Source organism: Mesoplodon bidens (genome assembly GCF_964165515.1).
Source record: "Mesoplodon bidens genome assembly, chromosome: 6".
Classification (NCBI taxonomy): domain Eukaryota; kingdom Metazoa; phylum Chordata; class Mammalia; order Artiodactyla; family Ziphiidae; genus Mesoplodon; species Mesoplodon bidens.
In genome coordinates, this window is record NC_138162.1 from 91764800 (window position 1) to 91778978 (window position 14179).

At 49.1% G+C, this 14179-nt stretch overlaps 1 protein-coding gene and 1 long non-coding RNA gene across 3 annotated transcripts in view; one reads left to right on the forward strand and one right to left on the reverse strand.

Moving 5' to 3' along the window:
* The window catches only part of LOC308619425, a 930003-nt gene that overhangs the window by 184684 nt on the left and 731140 nt on the right, over positions 1-14179 (forward strand). The window lies entirely within an intron of this gene.
* LOC308618784 (NUT family member 2G-like) lies at positions 8260-13565 on the reverse strand (the record flags this gene model as incomplete). Its single annotated transcript, XM_081237057.1, has 6 exons — positions 13006-13565; positions 11920-12048; positions 10564-10879; positions 9958-10041; positions 9395-9559; positions 8260-8922 (listed from the first exon to the last, which is right to left on the reverse strand). The coding sequence occupies exons 1-6, from the start codon at positions 13530-13532 to the stop codon at positions 8260-8262; spliced, it is 1884 nt and encodes a 627-aa protein (XP_081093183.1). The 5' UTR covers positions 13533-13565.

Consider the following 14179-nt stretch of genomic DNA (forward strand, 5'->3'; position numbering starts at 1 on the left):
CTTTGTAAACAGAGTTTCATCTACGGAATGGGATAAATATCTTCTTTATGTCTCATTGTTTTGTGAGTATTAAATTAGATAAATATATGAAAACACTTGACACAATGACTGGTAGGTAAACTTACTTTCTGCCCATTTCTTTTGCCCTCCCTTTTTTTCTCCTTAAATTGAGAAAGATAGGATCTTATTATGTCATTCACTTCAATGTTTTAGTGCTATATCACTCTTCCATTACTTTTCCCCAAAGTATATTTTTAAAAATCTCACAGAAATAAAGTAGTGATTAAGTTTAAATAATTGATATTTCTCAATCCCTAGACAGAAGTATATCTAATAAAAGTAGGTTTGTTAATCCTTGACTGATAATGACTAGAAAATAAAGAAGTATTTCTAATTGGGCAATCCATCCAATTGGCTCTCACCGTGTACCAATGGATTATTTCTTTTTCTACTTATTTCATCTTTATTAAAGCTACAACACAGAGAACATTAGTTGAGTTAACTTTGTAACTGCCCTTTCTCATTATTCCTGACCTGTATCTAACTAGCAGACAGTTACTTTTGATTCTTCTGAGAAAGTTTCTAAAGCATTGCTTTTCTTTATAAAATAACCTTCCTGAAGGTAATGCTAATTTTAACTACTGATCAAGATGGCCTTAATGTGTACCTCAGTTTGGCTAAACTTCAGACAGGTTTTTCCTTTACCATAGGCCCCTAACCTCCCTTTTCTGAAAACATTTACTTTAAGAAACTTGAAATTGTAAATTCTTTCTCTGCCCCTTTGAGATGTAAATTTTCTCCTAGTCACTTGATAATTTTCCAACCCAGAAATGTCTTTCTCAAGAACCTGGGAGTCAGCTCTTTGAAATATAACCTTCAAGAAAGGTATTGCCCCTACTTCCCAGTCTCTGTGGGGAGTATAGGAGCCTAAATTTGATAAGAGCCAAAGCAAACAGAGATGGTCTAATTATATTGACCAACCTCTTCTCCAGCATCCTCTACTATTTTTCCTACAGCTCATCCTGGCATCTAAAAACTTCCATGCCTTTTGTTTCAGCAGAATGGAGTTCAGTCTCTCTCCTCTATTACAGAATCATCTTGAGTAAAGTACTCCTTGCCTGTGTAACCATCTGGTGCAATTTTTCTTTGACATCACTCCATCACATACTCCAAACTGCCTACCACTTTCAGATTAATCTTATAAAACTTTGTATATGTGCTGCTGAAGTGAGCACAATCTTTATAGAACTTTGAATCACTCCGTATTTCCTGTGGCATGAAGCCCACCATTCAAACTTCTCCACAGTCTTATACCTTCCAAACTCATTAGTGTTATCTTCCAATTCCTGAATTCTCTCCTCCAACAATATTAGTACATTTTCTTCCTAAACGTGGCTAACATTTCCCCATTTTGAGATTTCATGTCTCTTCTAATTTTTTTTAATATTTGGAAATTTTATTAGACTGTATTTGCCCATAACAAATAAAATAGAAATTGTTTCAAGTCTTTGCAAATAAGTTTAATACAGGGTATTAAGAACACCAGTGATGAAACTTCTGAGAAGTAAAGAAGGGCCACCTAGATAATGGAGTGATTAGTAGGAACAGGAATTTACTTTTACCCCTATGCTGGAAAGGCAGAGTTAAGCAGAGGGTTGTAAAGGAGTCCAGGGCCAAGTTAAATGATCATCAATGTCAGACCATACCAGTTCTGTCTCATTGGAGTTGGAGCCGTGGAAGTTACAAAGTTGCTGCTGGAGAATCTTCACAAAGTAGAGGAAGAAAGGGAGAAATCTTGTAGCTTATCCCTAAACTCCCATATACCATCAGTTGCTTCTTTTTGGCTGCGCCTGATCAGAAGTAAGCTTCCTGTATGAGTCTGTTATCATGTGATACAAAACAGATTCGAGAAGGAACAAGAAAAAGCAGCCCCAAACTAGTATTTTTGCTTGAATGTTGTGCAACAGTCTGTTTTCTGTATTTTTTCTAACTTTATTGAGATGTAATTGACATATAGCATTGTGTAAGTTTAAGGTGTACAACTGTTGGTATGTTACATGTTGTGAAATGATTACCACAGCAGAGCTAGTTAACACAACTCCGTTACCTCACATAAATACCTTTTTTTTTCGGTGAGAACATTTAAGATCTACTCTCTTAGCAACTTTAAAGTATATAATACAGTTCTGTTAACTTCAGTCACCATGCTGTAGATTAGATTCCCAGAAATTCATGTGCTAACTGGATATTTTACACTTTGGTCAACATCTCCCCATTTCCCCCAACCCCAACCCCTGGCAACAACCATTCTATTCTCTGTTTCTCTGGGTTTGGCTGTTTTAGAGTCTACAATTTAGTTATATCATACAGTATTTATTTTTCTCTCTCTGACTTATTTCACTCATCATAATGCCCCAAGGATCCATAAATGTTGTTGCAAGTGGCAGGATTTTCTTCTTTTTCATGGCTGAATAATATTCCATCTATGTACATACCACATCTTCTATATCCATTTATCTATGTATAGACACTTTGGTTGTTTCCATTTCTCAGCAATTGTGAATAATGCTGCAATGAACGTGCGAGTGCAGATATCTCTTTGAAATAGTGATTTCATTTTCTTTGGATATATATATATATATATCCAAAGCAGGATTGCTAATGTATGGTAGTTTTCTTTTTAATTTTTTGAGGAGACTCCATATTGTTTACCATAGCGGCTGTACCAATTTACATTCCCACCAACAGTGCACAAGGGTTTCCTTTTCTGCATCCTTGTCAACATTTGTTACCTCTTAGTCTCTTTGAGGTGATATCTCGTTGTAGTTTTGATTTGCATTTCCCTGGTGATTAGTGATGTAGAGCATCTTTTCATGAAACTGTTGGTGATTTGGATGCCTTCATTGGAAAAATTTTTATTCAGTTCTTCTGCCCAAGTTTTAATTGAATTGTTTGAGAATCTATATCTATCTATATCTATATATAGATATATATATATAGCCATTGTATGAGTTCCTTATATATTTTGGATATTAACATCTTATCACATACATGATGTGTAAATAGTTTCTCCCATTCTGTAGCTCGCCCTTTCATTTTGTTGACTGTTTATTGTTCTGTGTAGAAGCTTTTTAGGTTGATATAGTTATATAACAAGTTGTATATAACAAGTTATATAACAAGTTGTATTTCTCTTGGTGATTTTAAGATTCCCTTGTTATCTTTAACGTTGACATTTTAATTTTAATATTTCTTGGTATGGATCTCTTTAGGCTGATCTGCTTTGGAGCTCTCTGGGCTTCCTGTATCTGGATGTCTGTTTCTTTCCCCAGGTTAGGAAAAGTTTTCAGATATTATTTCTATAAATGTTTTCTGCCCCCTTTTCTCTTCTCCTTCTGGAGTTCCTATAAGGTGAATGTTATTCCATTTGATGTGCCATAAATCCCTTAAGCTATATTCATTATTTTCATTCTTTTTTCTTCCTTATTCTCTGATTGGATGAGTTCCTCTGACCTGTCTTTGAGTTCACCTATTCTTTCTTGTGCTTCATCTACTGTATTTCTAGATTCAGTTATTGCATTCTCCAGTTCTGTGACTTCTATTTGGAACTTTCTTATATCTTCTGTTTCTTCATTGAAGTTCTCACTGTTTTCATCCATTTTCCTTCTGAGTTCAGTGAGCATTTTTATGACCATAACTTTGAACTCTTTATCAATTAAATTACTTATGTTCATTTCATTAAGATTTTTTTCCTGAGGTTTTATTTTGTTCTTTTTTTGGAGTATAGACCTCTCTTTCTTCATTTTGCTTGACTCTCTGTGTTGGTTTCTATGCATTAAGTGAAATAGCCACATCTCCCAGTCTTGAAGAGCTGTGTGACAGATGAACCTTGTTATTTAACCCTGTCTACTCCTGGTTGCCTCTCAAACCTTTGTGATTGTCTAAGCAGTTTATTTTTAATAGACCTGGCACACAATCCCAGCAGTTGAGGGTGTGCCAAGACAAATGAGCAACCCAAAGTGGAGGATCTCAGGCAGCACCTAGATTCAGGTTGATAGGAAGCCAGAAAATTTGGTAACAGCTTTTAAAGAATGCAAATATATTCAGTCTTGTGAGATTGCAAGTGTAAGCCCTGCTACGCCCCAGAAGCAAGCAATCTGAAGGTGTTCCCTGGGGAGCAGTCACAAGAAAACAGTGCTTCAGATAAGTGTACAAGCTCCATTCTGGGAGATACCAGTGAACTGTAGTAAGGCAGAGTGAGGGTGGAGAGATGGCACCCCCAGCCTACCTTCCCCGAGAGCACATCCGTAGCCTCTAGATGTGTGCTGAACCTGAAGCCTGCTCTTAAGTCTTGTCCCTACTAGCAAATAGGCCTTTTTCATGTAAAGGCTGGGGCTGTGTCTCAGTCTGATGTATAGTGGTACATCCTGGGGGTGGTATCCTGCCAAGAACTGTCTCTCCAATTGTTACAGTCCCATGGGACCCAGAAAAGAAATCCCTCCTGGCCTCCAGAGCCAGGTGATCAAGGAGCATCCCCTGAGTGGAGGCCACAAAAATGGGATCTCCTGTCTTGGAGATTCTGGCTCTCTGGAGCACATCAGAAGGAAAGTGTGAAGATGATGCTTACTGGCTGAGTGAGGCGGTGGGAAGAGTGCAAAGATGACACCATTTGAATAAAGGGAAAGAGGGAAAAGAAAAAAAGAAAAAGAAGAAGAAGAAAACATATATATATATATATAGCAAGACAGAGGAAGAGCAGGGAAGAAGGAGCCAGCTGGCTGGAGCACAAAGCTGTCACCTGCAGGAAAGGAAAAAGGGGAAAAAAGATGGCACCTTTCAGTTTTATCAAGGCAGAGAGAGAGCAGGAAGATGGCACCCGCCAGCCTCTGTCCCTGGGAAGTATTCCAGCAGGCCCCTGTTCCTCAGATTAATGCTTTAAAATTGGGAAGTGAGTCTCTTTCACAAAAAGTCAGAGTGCTTTTCAAAGGGCTGCTTCTACACTTGGCCCTGGGACAGGTGAGTCTGTGCACAGGCCCATTAAGAGCTGTTCCTCAGTTCACCACAGCCCTGTGGGTCTCATGGGATGTGCCTTGTTGGTCTTCAAAGTCAGATGTTTTGAGGGTCTATCTCTCAGGTGCCAGCCTTAAAATTTGGAGTGCCCAATGTGGGGTCCATACCCTTCACCTCTCAGGAAGGAGCTCCAGGTTTTGAGTTCCTTCCTAATTGTGTGTCTCCACACCAAGGATGGGGTTTATGGCAAAATTGTGTCTCAGCCTTTCCTACCTGTTTTGATGTGGTTTCCCTCTGGTTTTCCTGATGTGAAGGGGTTGCTCCACCATCTTTCAGTTTTCTTCAGAGGAAATTTTTCCATATGTAGCTGTAGATTTGGTGTGTTTGTGGGAGGAGGTGGGTTCAGTATCTTCCTATGTTGCCATCTTGAACTGGAACCTATTTAATATGTTTTAAATTTTGGTTTTCAATCGTTCAGTTTGTTACGAGTGTATGGAAATATGATCAATGTTGTGTATTAATGTTTATGTATTGATTTTATATTCTGAGATCCTGCTAAAGCAAGTTATTGTAATTTATTATGAGTCTACTTATACATTCCTTGGAATTTTCTATGTAGACAATTATGTCATCTGTAAGTAATGACAGTTATATTTCTTCTTTTCTAATATGTATGCCTCTTTTTTCCTTTTCTTGCTATACTATACTAACTAGAGTCTAAAGTACTAAGTTGAAAACTAAGATAAGAGTGGACATTCTAACCTTGTTTTTGAACGCAGGGAAAAGCATTCATTCTTTCACCATTTCATGTGATGTTAGAAGTAGGTATTTTGTAGATGTTCTTTATTCGGTTGAGGTAGTGACCTTCTATTCCTAGTTTTCTGAGCACTTTTAATATGAATGGGCGTTGAATTTCGTTCAATGCCTGTTCTGTATTAATTGGTGTGACAGTACGTGTTTCTTCTTTAGACTCAATCTGGTAGATTACGTTGATGATTTTTTACCATTGAACAAGGCTTGCATCCCTGGAATCAATTCCACTTGGTCATAGTCTGTTATTCATGTGGATTCTGATGGTAGGTATTCTTGTGGATTTCTTCTAGTAGGGTAAATTATGGCTCCCCAAAAACGTCCGTGTTTAACCCCTCCTATGACAATATGTGAACGTTACCTTGTATGGAAAAATGGACTTTGCAGCTGTGACTAAGTAAAAAATCTTGAGATGAAGAGATTATCCTAACTTTTCTGGGTGGGCTATATATAAACACAAAGAGCTGTGTAGGAGGGACACAGGAAGAGTCAGAGTTGGAGAGACCATGTGATGAGGGAAGCAGAGATTAAAGTGATGCACTTTGAAGATGGAAGAAGGGACTGATTCCAAGGAATGCAGGCAGCCTCTAGGAGACAGAAAGGGAAAGGAAACAGATTCTCCTGTAGGGCTTCAAAAGGAACAAGCCCTGAGACACCTTGACTAATACCAGACTACTAAGCTGCAAAAACTTTCTTTCACAAAGGGTCAAGGAGGGCTGGGAGCACATATGTGCTGCCCACCTGGACAGAGGGGGACCTGTGAGGCTGACCTACAGATTCTGTGGAGGTGGAGAGACATGAGCCCCTTTCTTCTCCAAGCTCTTTGCAGGGTCCAGCAGAGAGTCATGCCACCTGTGGAAGCCTGCGGCCCCAGTTTTGCATGCTGGTGGTGTAGGGGTCATGTTCAGGGAATCTCTGTTGTCCTAACACCTGCCTGGGTCCTGAGGAAGGAATCGGAACTCAGAAGCAGGAGAAGAGCCTTTGGCCAGCAGGGAAGCGGGGGTGAGGCCCAGGGCAGGTCCATAAAAGATCAGAGCATCTCAGTGCTTTAGGAGGAAGGGGCTTCAGAGGTGGGCCAGCACAGGCTGTGACAGAGGCTAAGCAGACTGGGAGGGGAGGCACTTCTGGGAGACAGCAGGGGTCTACTCCCTGCCCCTCATTGTTTGCTCGTCTCACTCTAACGAGTGGGTCATTTCCCCTGCTCTGATGATTCGAAGTCTCTGCCGGCACCCACAGGACGGTGACTGAGGCCTCCACACTCCTCAGCATGGATCCCAGCTCCCACTCAGATCTGGGGCCACAGACACCTCTCCCACACCCTGCCGCCCCTGTGAGCAAGCTGTTCTTGTGAAAGGTGGTCATAGTTTGTTAGGAGGATCTGTCTTCTATGGGGATACAAACCAGTGTTGATACCGATACACACACATGTCCAGCCATGGGTGGAAAGGGAAGGGACAGTAGTTCTGGGGTGTCTTTGCAGACCCGGAGGCCCCGAACGCCAGTCCCCACAGCCACAGCCAGATGGGTCCTCCTCCCTCAGTTGAACGAGATGCTGCTGCACAGAAATCCCACAAGTTCCACAAAGGGGCCCAACTGTCATTTCCCTTATACACACCTTTAACGGGTGCCCCATGAATTTCCCCACACCCATTCCCCTTGTTGCATCCTCATTGGGATTAAGAGGTAGCTGCCTCCACCACTCTCCACATTGCAATAATCCCAGTGGAACTAGAGGATGCTCCCGCTACGATGAGGCAGACAGTCCTGTCCCCATGGCCAGACTTTTCGTCTCTGGTCAGGCCACCCACACAGGAAACCCTGGATGAGCGGAGGGTCATCCCAGCGCCGTCGTCTGGCCACATCAGGAAAACAAAGAGAAGCTCCATAATGACAAGGGCTATCTCCAGGCTCCATCCTAGAAACTGGTGAGTGTCCGGAGGGCTGAAAGGCACAAGAGCAGCTCTGCCTCCCCAGAAGGTTCAGGGATGCAGAAGACGGTACAGGTGCCCCAGAAGGGCCCTAGCCAAGCAGGCGTTAGAGAAGGGGATGATGAGGGGTCCCTGGGGAAAGTGAGAGCTGTGCGTTCCCAGGGGCAACCTGAGGAGTCCTTGTCTATGTGGAGGAAAGGTGTGGCCACCTGTAGACCCAGAGCTCCTGTGACCTCCCTCATCCTTCCTTCCTCTCAGGATCGCTCTCTGTGAAGCAGCTCCACACCAACAAGATGACAGTGGCCTGAGAGAATTTCCCACGAAAACGATCTTTGTTCACAATTTACATACATCACTCCAAAGGTCCTCCTCCCACCCACACCTGGCCACAACCGCCTCCCCCACCTCCCTAACCCCCCACAATCTCGCTCTCCCTCCCCACCCTGGTGGTGCTGCCCTCCCTCACTTCCCCCCACATCATCCAGGATCAACATTGGGAGGAGGAGGAGCCCTAGGCTCCCCTGGGGCTGCCCTGGAGCCTCGCCCTGGAGGGCCGGCCCAGCTGTTCCCTACTGGCTGCAGGGCTTCTTCTTCCTCCACCCACGCTTCTCTGTGACAAACGGGTCACGCTTTCTCTTTCTGGGCTGTGAGGGCGAGCCAGCCCCAGAGCCAAGGCTGGCCTCCCAGAGACGCTGAGGCCAGCCCCAGGGATGGGCCGCTTCTCAGCAGTGGCTGGGCGTCCACACAGAGCCCGCTTCCTCGACTTGGGAGCGGCTGGTGGAGCTGGGCTGAGGCCTCTTCTCTGAGGGGAGGGGGCCTGGGGAGAACTGTGGGCCCCCCAAACTCCAGGGTATGCCAGGCCTGAGGCATGCACAGGACTCTGGGACAGCCAGAAAGGCAGCAGGCTCTGCAGAGAGCCAGAGAGGAAGGCCAGGCTGGAGAGCTCCTCTTCGTCCTCACTGGACCAGTCCCTGGGCCCTCGGGCCTCCCGAACAGGAGAGGTCTCTCTGAGAAGAGATGCATCCCTGGGTCCCTGTAGACGGCCAGTGTGCCTTTGACCACCTTGGCTGGCGTCAGACTCAGAAGGACTTGAGCGCATTCCGGGTGTCCTGTGACTCTGGGCTGCCTGCACACCCTCGTCCTCTTTCAAGGCCAGGAGTCGTTTCTGCACCAGCTGGTAGGATGGAGGAGGACAGTGATGGCTCCACACACAGGTGTGAGAGGAGGAGCACTGGGCAGTGGGACAATGGCCCTGGGGGGGAGGAGGGGACGGGCGACCCCAGGACTGGAATCCAAATACAGACACTGTGACAGTCCTGCCATCCTCCTGCAACTGATTCCCAGGTTTCTGACCTTCCCTCCCCTCCCGGCTCCCCATCCTCTCCTTCCTTTCACCCTGCACTGCACCCACCCCAGAACGGGCCCTTCCCCATGCTAGGCGTCCCAGGCAGGGGAGGGATGGACAGCGCTATGTGGCCCTCCTGTTCTGGGGCCCTACCTCTCTCCTGTTCACTGGGGTCCCTCCGTGCCCTGGTCTTCCTGGGTGTCCCTTGTGTTCCCTGTTCTATTTGGGATCCCTCCCTCCTCTGGCTCCCCTGGGTCATCTGGGTTCTGCTGTCCCCTGGATCACCCGGGGTCCCCCTCCCGTGGGGTCCCCTGGCTCCCTGAGTGTCCCTCTCCCTCCCCTGACTCACTTCTTTGGGGGTGAGCCCTTCCTCCTGCTCCAGCTCCTTCTCTAGGGCCAAGAGATCCAGCTGTGGGTCTGGGGAAAGCAAATCTGCCAGGAATCCAGGGTGAATGACTGCCTCCACCTAGAACAGAAAGAAGAGGCTGTGAGCATCCTTGGCCAGGAGTGGCCTGTGAGACAAGAAGGCCAGGAGGGAAAGTGAAAAGCAGAGACCCACCCCACTCTCCTCCACAAGGCGGGGACGGTCAGCACACACACACACACACACACACGCAAACATGCACATACACAGTCACACACAAAAGAGTACATATACAGAGGCACAAACACAGACACAAAGGCATACACACAGATAGACACAAACATATACACACAAACATCTGCGTAAACCTCCCCTAACACCAGGCTCAGGAACAAGGAGCTGAGCTTAAGTCCCAACGGCCTGAGCAGACCCCAGATCTTGGGTGCTGAGTGTTCCATGCCCTGGCATCTTGCAGACCCCAGTCTCCAGGCCTAGCCTACTTTGGTGACAAAGTCCTCCTGGGAACACAGCTTGTCAATGTAGCTCAAGAGATCCGGGTCCGAGTAGGTGCCGTCTTCTTCCTGCTGCAGCTCATTTCCGTCCTCTCCCCATTCTGCATCTGAGTTGCCTGTGGCTGAGTGGACGGGGCCCACCAGCGCCTCCATGATGTCCATATACTCCCTCACAGCCTCAGGTGGAATCTCCTCGGGTGCCTTGGGCTCCGGGGGTCGCTGGGACCTGTGTGGCTTCGGGCAGGAGGGCTGGGCCCTGGGGCCGGACATCCTGGGAGCACAGGCTGAGGCAGAGCAGGAGGAAGGGGAGGAAGGTGAGGGATTCCCGGTCCACCTCCTGACCACCGAGCACACGCTGGTGAGGGCATTGTTGGGGGGACATTGATGTGGGTGTGTGGGGAGGTCAGGACCACCTGAAGCCTCATGCACAGTTGGAGGGGGGAGGTAAGGGGGCATCTAAGAGAGTCACATGTAAGGAAGTTGGGAACCTCCAATTTTCCAGGGGTGTCCCCATCAAGCCCACTTCTTAGGCAGACTTTGTGTGCAGTCCTTTGACAGGGAGGCGTGAGAGAAGTTACAGAATTGACCAAGTCAATACCCCGTAGTGACAAAGGGCATCTGAGACCCCACCCCCCCACCCCCCGCCTCGGTGGCTGTTTTGCTTGAAAGACCAATGCCCCTGTCTTGAAGGAAAATGATCCACATGGGAACAGTGGCCAACCCTGGGCCCCTGTTACCTGTGCGTTCAACTCCAGTGGGAACCTGGGTGGCTGGCTGAAGGCCCACTTTCGGGGCTGGGGGCCCCCGAGGATCCAGCTTCGGTGGGGCTGGAGGAGGCAGGCCCTGCGCGCACTGCATCCACTGCAACTGCTGAATCTGCATCTCCTCCTCTGCCTCAAATTCCATGAACCTGGGGGGTGACGGAGGCACAGGCCAGCCTGAGAAAATGGCCTGGGTTCTGGAGCCCAACAAAGGCAGCCAAGAATGAGGGATTGGGAGAGGACGTGCCTTGGGGCTGTCAAGGCCCAGTGAGGTGCTGTCCACAGCAGAGAGCTGCTCCTGGAACTGATACAAGATCTGGGACCCCTCCTGCCTCACCAGCACTGGAGAGCATTCAACAGCATACACCCAGGTTGCTGCATTGAACCAGGTCAATGGGACACGTGGCTGACCCAGGGGGCACCCTCCTCATGCCCCCCATCCAGAGCCACATGAAGGGCTGACAGCCAGAGGCTGGAACAGGCATGTGTTCCCCACAGGGGTCCTTGCCCAAATCCAGGACCCTGGGTTGGGACTGAGAGTTCTGGAACGTAGACCTGGAGACGGGGCTCAGGAGAGGCTGGACGATGTGGATGCTGAGCTTAGAGGACAGGCCTTCCTTTCCTCTGAGAGGTGCTTGTTTGTTTGGTTTTGTTTCTTAAACCAAGGGGATTACCGTGGAGCAAACACTGGAAGGGCCAGAGACCCTTGGGTTGATGACAGCTGGCTTCCCCAGCCTCTTCAGGGATGCCAGGGTACCCACTCAGGCCACTTTTCGTGAGGAGAGGGGGTCCCAAATCTATGTCAGTGGCCGCCAGCCAGCCACCACTAAGGAAGCAGCAGGCTGGCAGGTGGAGCTCTTTCCCCGGCCCAACCCATATGGCCGGAGTTGGACCCCTACTGGACTCACAGCTTCACTCTGCCCCGTCCTGAGACCTTCATGTCAGGGCAAGGGTAGGTCAAACTCAGGGGAGGGCAGAGCTCCTGGTGGAGGAAGGACAGAAGACCCAAACTCTCAAGGTGAGGGAGGGGTTTCTGGAGGACTGTAGGGCCTCTGGGCTGCGGGCCCCCTGTTCCGAGCGACAGCCCTTCTCCTTTGTCCTCTCTGATGAGCACCCCCATGACCAGACCCTGCCCTCACCCACTCGCCTCACCCTCCACGCAGCCCCTGGGCCCAGGACGGTGACTCACTTTTGCGCCATCTCGTAGTAGATCATCCGGTCAGAGTTGCTAATGTGCTGCCATTCCTGCACGGCCCTGCACAGTCCCTCCTCCAGTGTCATGGTGGGCTTCAGGCGGGCCAGGGATCGAAGCACTGGGCTGTCAGCACTCGGGGTCAGTCTCTGTGCCCAGCCCAGCCCCCACCTGCCTGACCCCACCCACCAATGTGGACCACACGTCACTCAACACAGCATGACTGAGCCACAGGAGGGTGAGAGGCAGGTGTCTGGGATGTGGCAGAGACAAGCCTTCCCGGCTACTGCCGTCACCGCCTCACACTCCCTCGAGGATGACCATCCACTCCCAGGCTAGAGCTGGGACACTGTGCCTTGGGGAGCTCTTTTCCTCTTCAAGGCTGCCTTTTCATAATAAAAATCACCATCATCAATGAGGCGTGGCATGTGCCAGGCAATCTGCTCACACTTCATAGATTAGCCCAAGGAGTCTTCTGCACGGTCCTCTGAGTGAAGTGTGATTGTCCCCCTTTTACGAGGGACCGGAGGTTTAGGATGGAAATGCCTGCCAGGCTCACAACTCTAGTGGGAGAGAGCCCATGCCCTTAGGAGAGCTCTACCATCACCCTGTTCCTAGTGGAATTCTCCACATCAACGAAGTCGAGGCATGCATGAAGCGCTCTCCTGGGCCCCGCGCTCCTCCCCCTTCTCCGAAGTGACATCCCCCGGCCACGTACACTCAAGTGCTGTATGAAAGGAGACGGCAGCACAGGAGTGTGGCATCCACTCCTTGGCTCCTCAACGTACACCACGACCCTCTCTGACTGCAAGTCTTCAGGCCGTATTACCAGGAGAATCATGGAAGAGCAAGCTGGCTAGACTCACAGGGGAGTGGGGTCAGTTGAGATAAGGCACATTTCAGTCATGATGTCATGGACTGGCAGGCTCGCCCGTATGACCGACAATGTGCCTTCTCATGGCGTGGACATCGCCCTCACACCTTGCTTCCAGTATCCCTAGAAACCTAACCTGCGAGTCCATCCCCAGTTCCTCTTTATCTAAGAGCTCCGATAAGCTCATGACCCCCTGAGCGTTCACTCACATGAGAAAGCAGGAAAGAGCTTCTGCATCAGGTCTCTGGGGAAGGTGTCTCCGGGCCAGTGGCTTGAGGCGCTGCCACCGTCGGAAGTTACTGTACACGCTCTGGTGGTTAGAGCAGTCATCCTGCGAGGCATAGGGCTGGTTGGTGTCCAGGCTGCCCTCCCTGGAAGTGCCATGTGGCCATGGCCCAGAGTTCACTGGGCGAATGTTAGGGGCCATCTGGGCAGCTGGTGGTGGAGCTTGAGGAGAAAAGCCTGGGGTCCAGCCTCCCTTGCCAGCCTGAGTAACTCCAACAGCTGGAGCAGTCACAATGGTCTCCATCGCAGGGGTGGCTAAGAATATGGGTGCAGGACATGCAGCACTCCCGCTGAGGGCCCCTGGAGCGCTCCAGTTGAGGGGGCCCTGAGGAACGATAAAGGTCTGAGTCTGGGGGGCCTGCACTGGCCTCCCTTGTGACCTGACTTGTACAGTGAAGTTGCAAGCCCCAGGGGCACTGGGGCCACAGTCACCATTAGCCACCAAAGGCATCCTGGGGAAAGCTGGCAGCAGCAGGCTGCTGCCAGGAGGGAATGTGGGGGTGATGAGAGGTGGCAGGTGCTGCTCCCAGGGTGGCCAGTGCTAGGCACCAGGAATGGGTGGAGGAAAGGACACTGCCATGAAAGTAGACAAGGAGGCACCGGGGTTCATGGTGTCATCCGTTCCCAGCACTGCAGATGCTGTTGAGGCAAAGGAAAGGAGTGAATGGAGGAGGAGAATGGGCAAGTGGGACTGAGGCTTTCTGCGGCATCAGAGTGTAAATCTCCACAGATGAGAGACTCTCGGATAAGGGAAACTGCCGCGTGCAAATGTCTTCAAGTGATTTTCATGCCCTGACCTCCAGTTGAGAATTATTCCACTGGTGACCCCACGCCCATCCACGAAGCTCCCTGACCCCTGCCTGCCGAGAAGAAATTGCCTCAGCAAGCACTCACTTGGAGAGCCTCCCTAAGGCACACCCTGGCACCTAAGCCTCACAGGCTGTCTCCCAAGACCTGGAGCTGTGTGGACATCCGCTCTGTGAGAAATGCCCCTCAGCCGGCATACTAGCAGGTAGGGGCCTTCTGCAAGGTAAGTTCTAGGCCCCCAAAGGCCCTTTGTGGACAGGCACTGTGTAAAATATTAGGGCCCCACCTCCT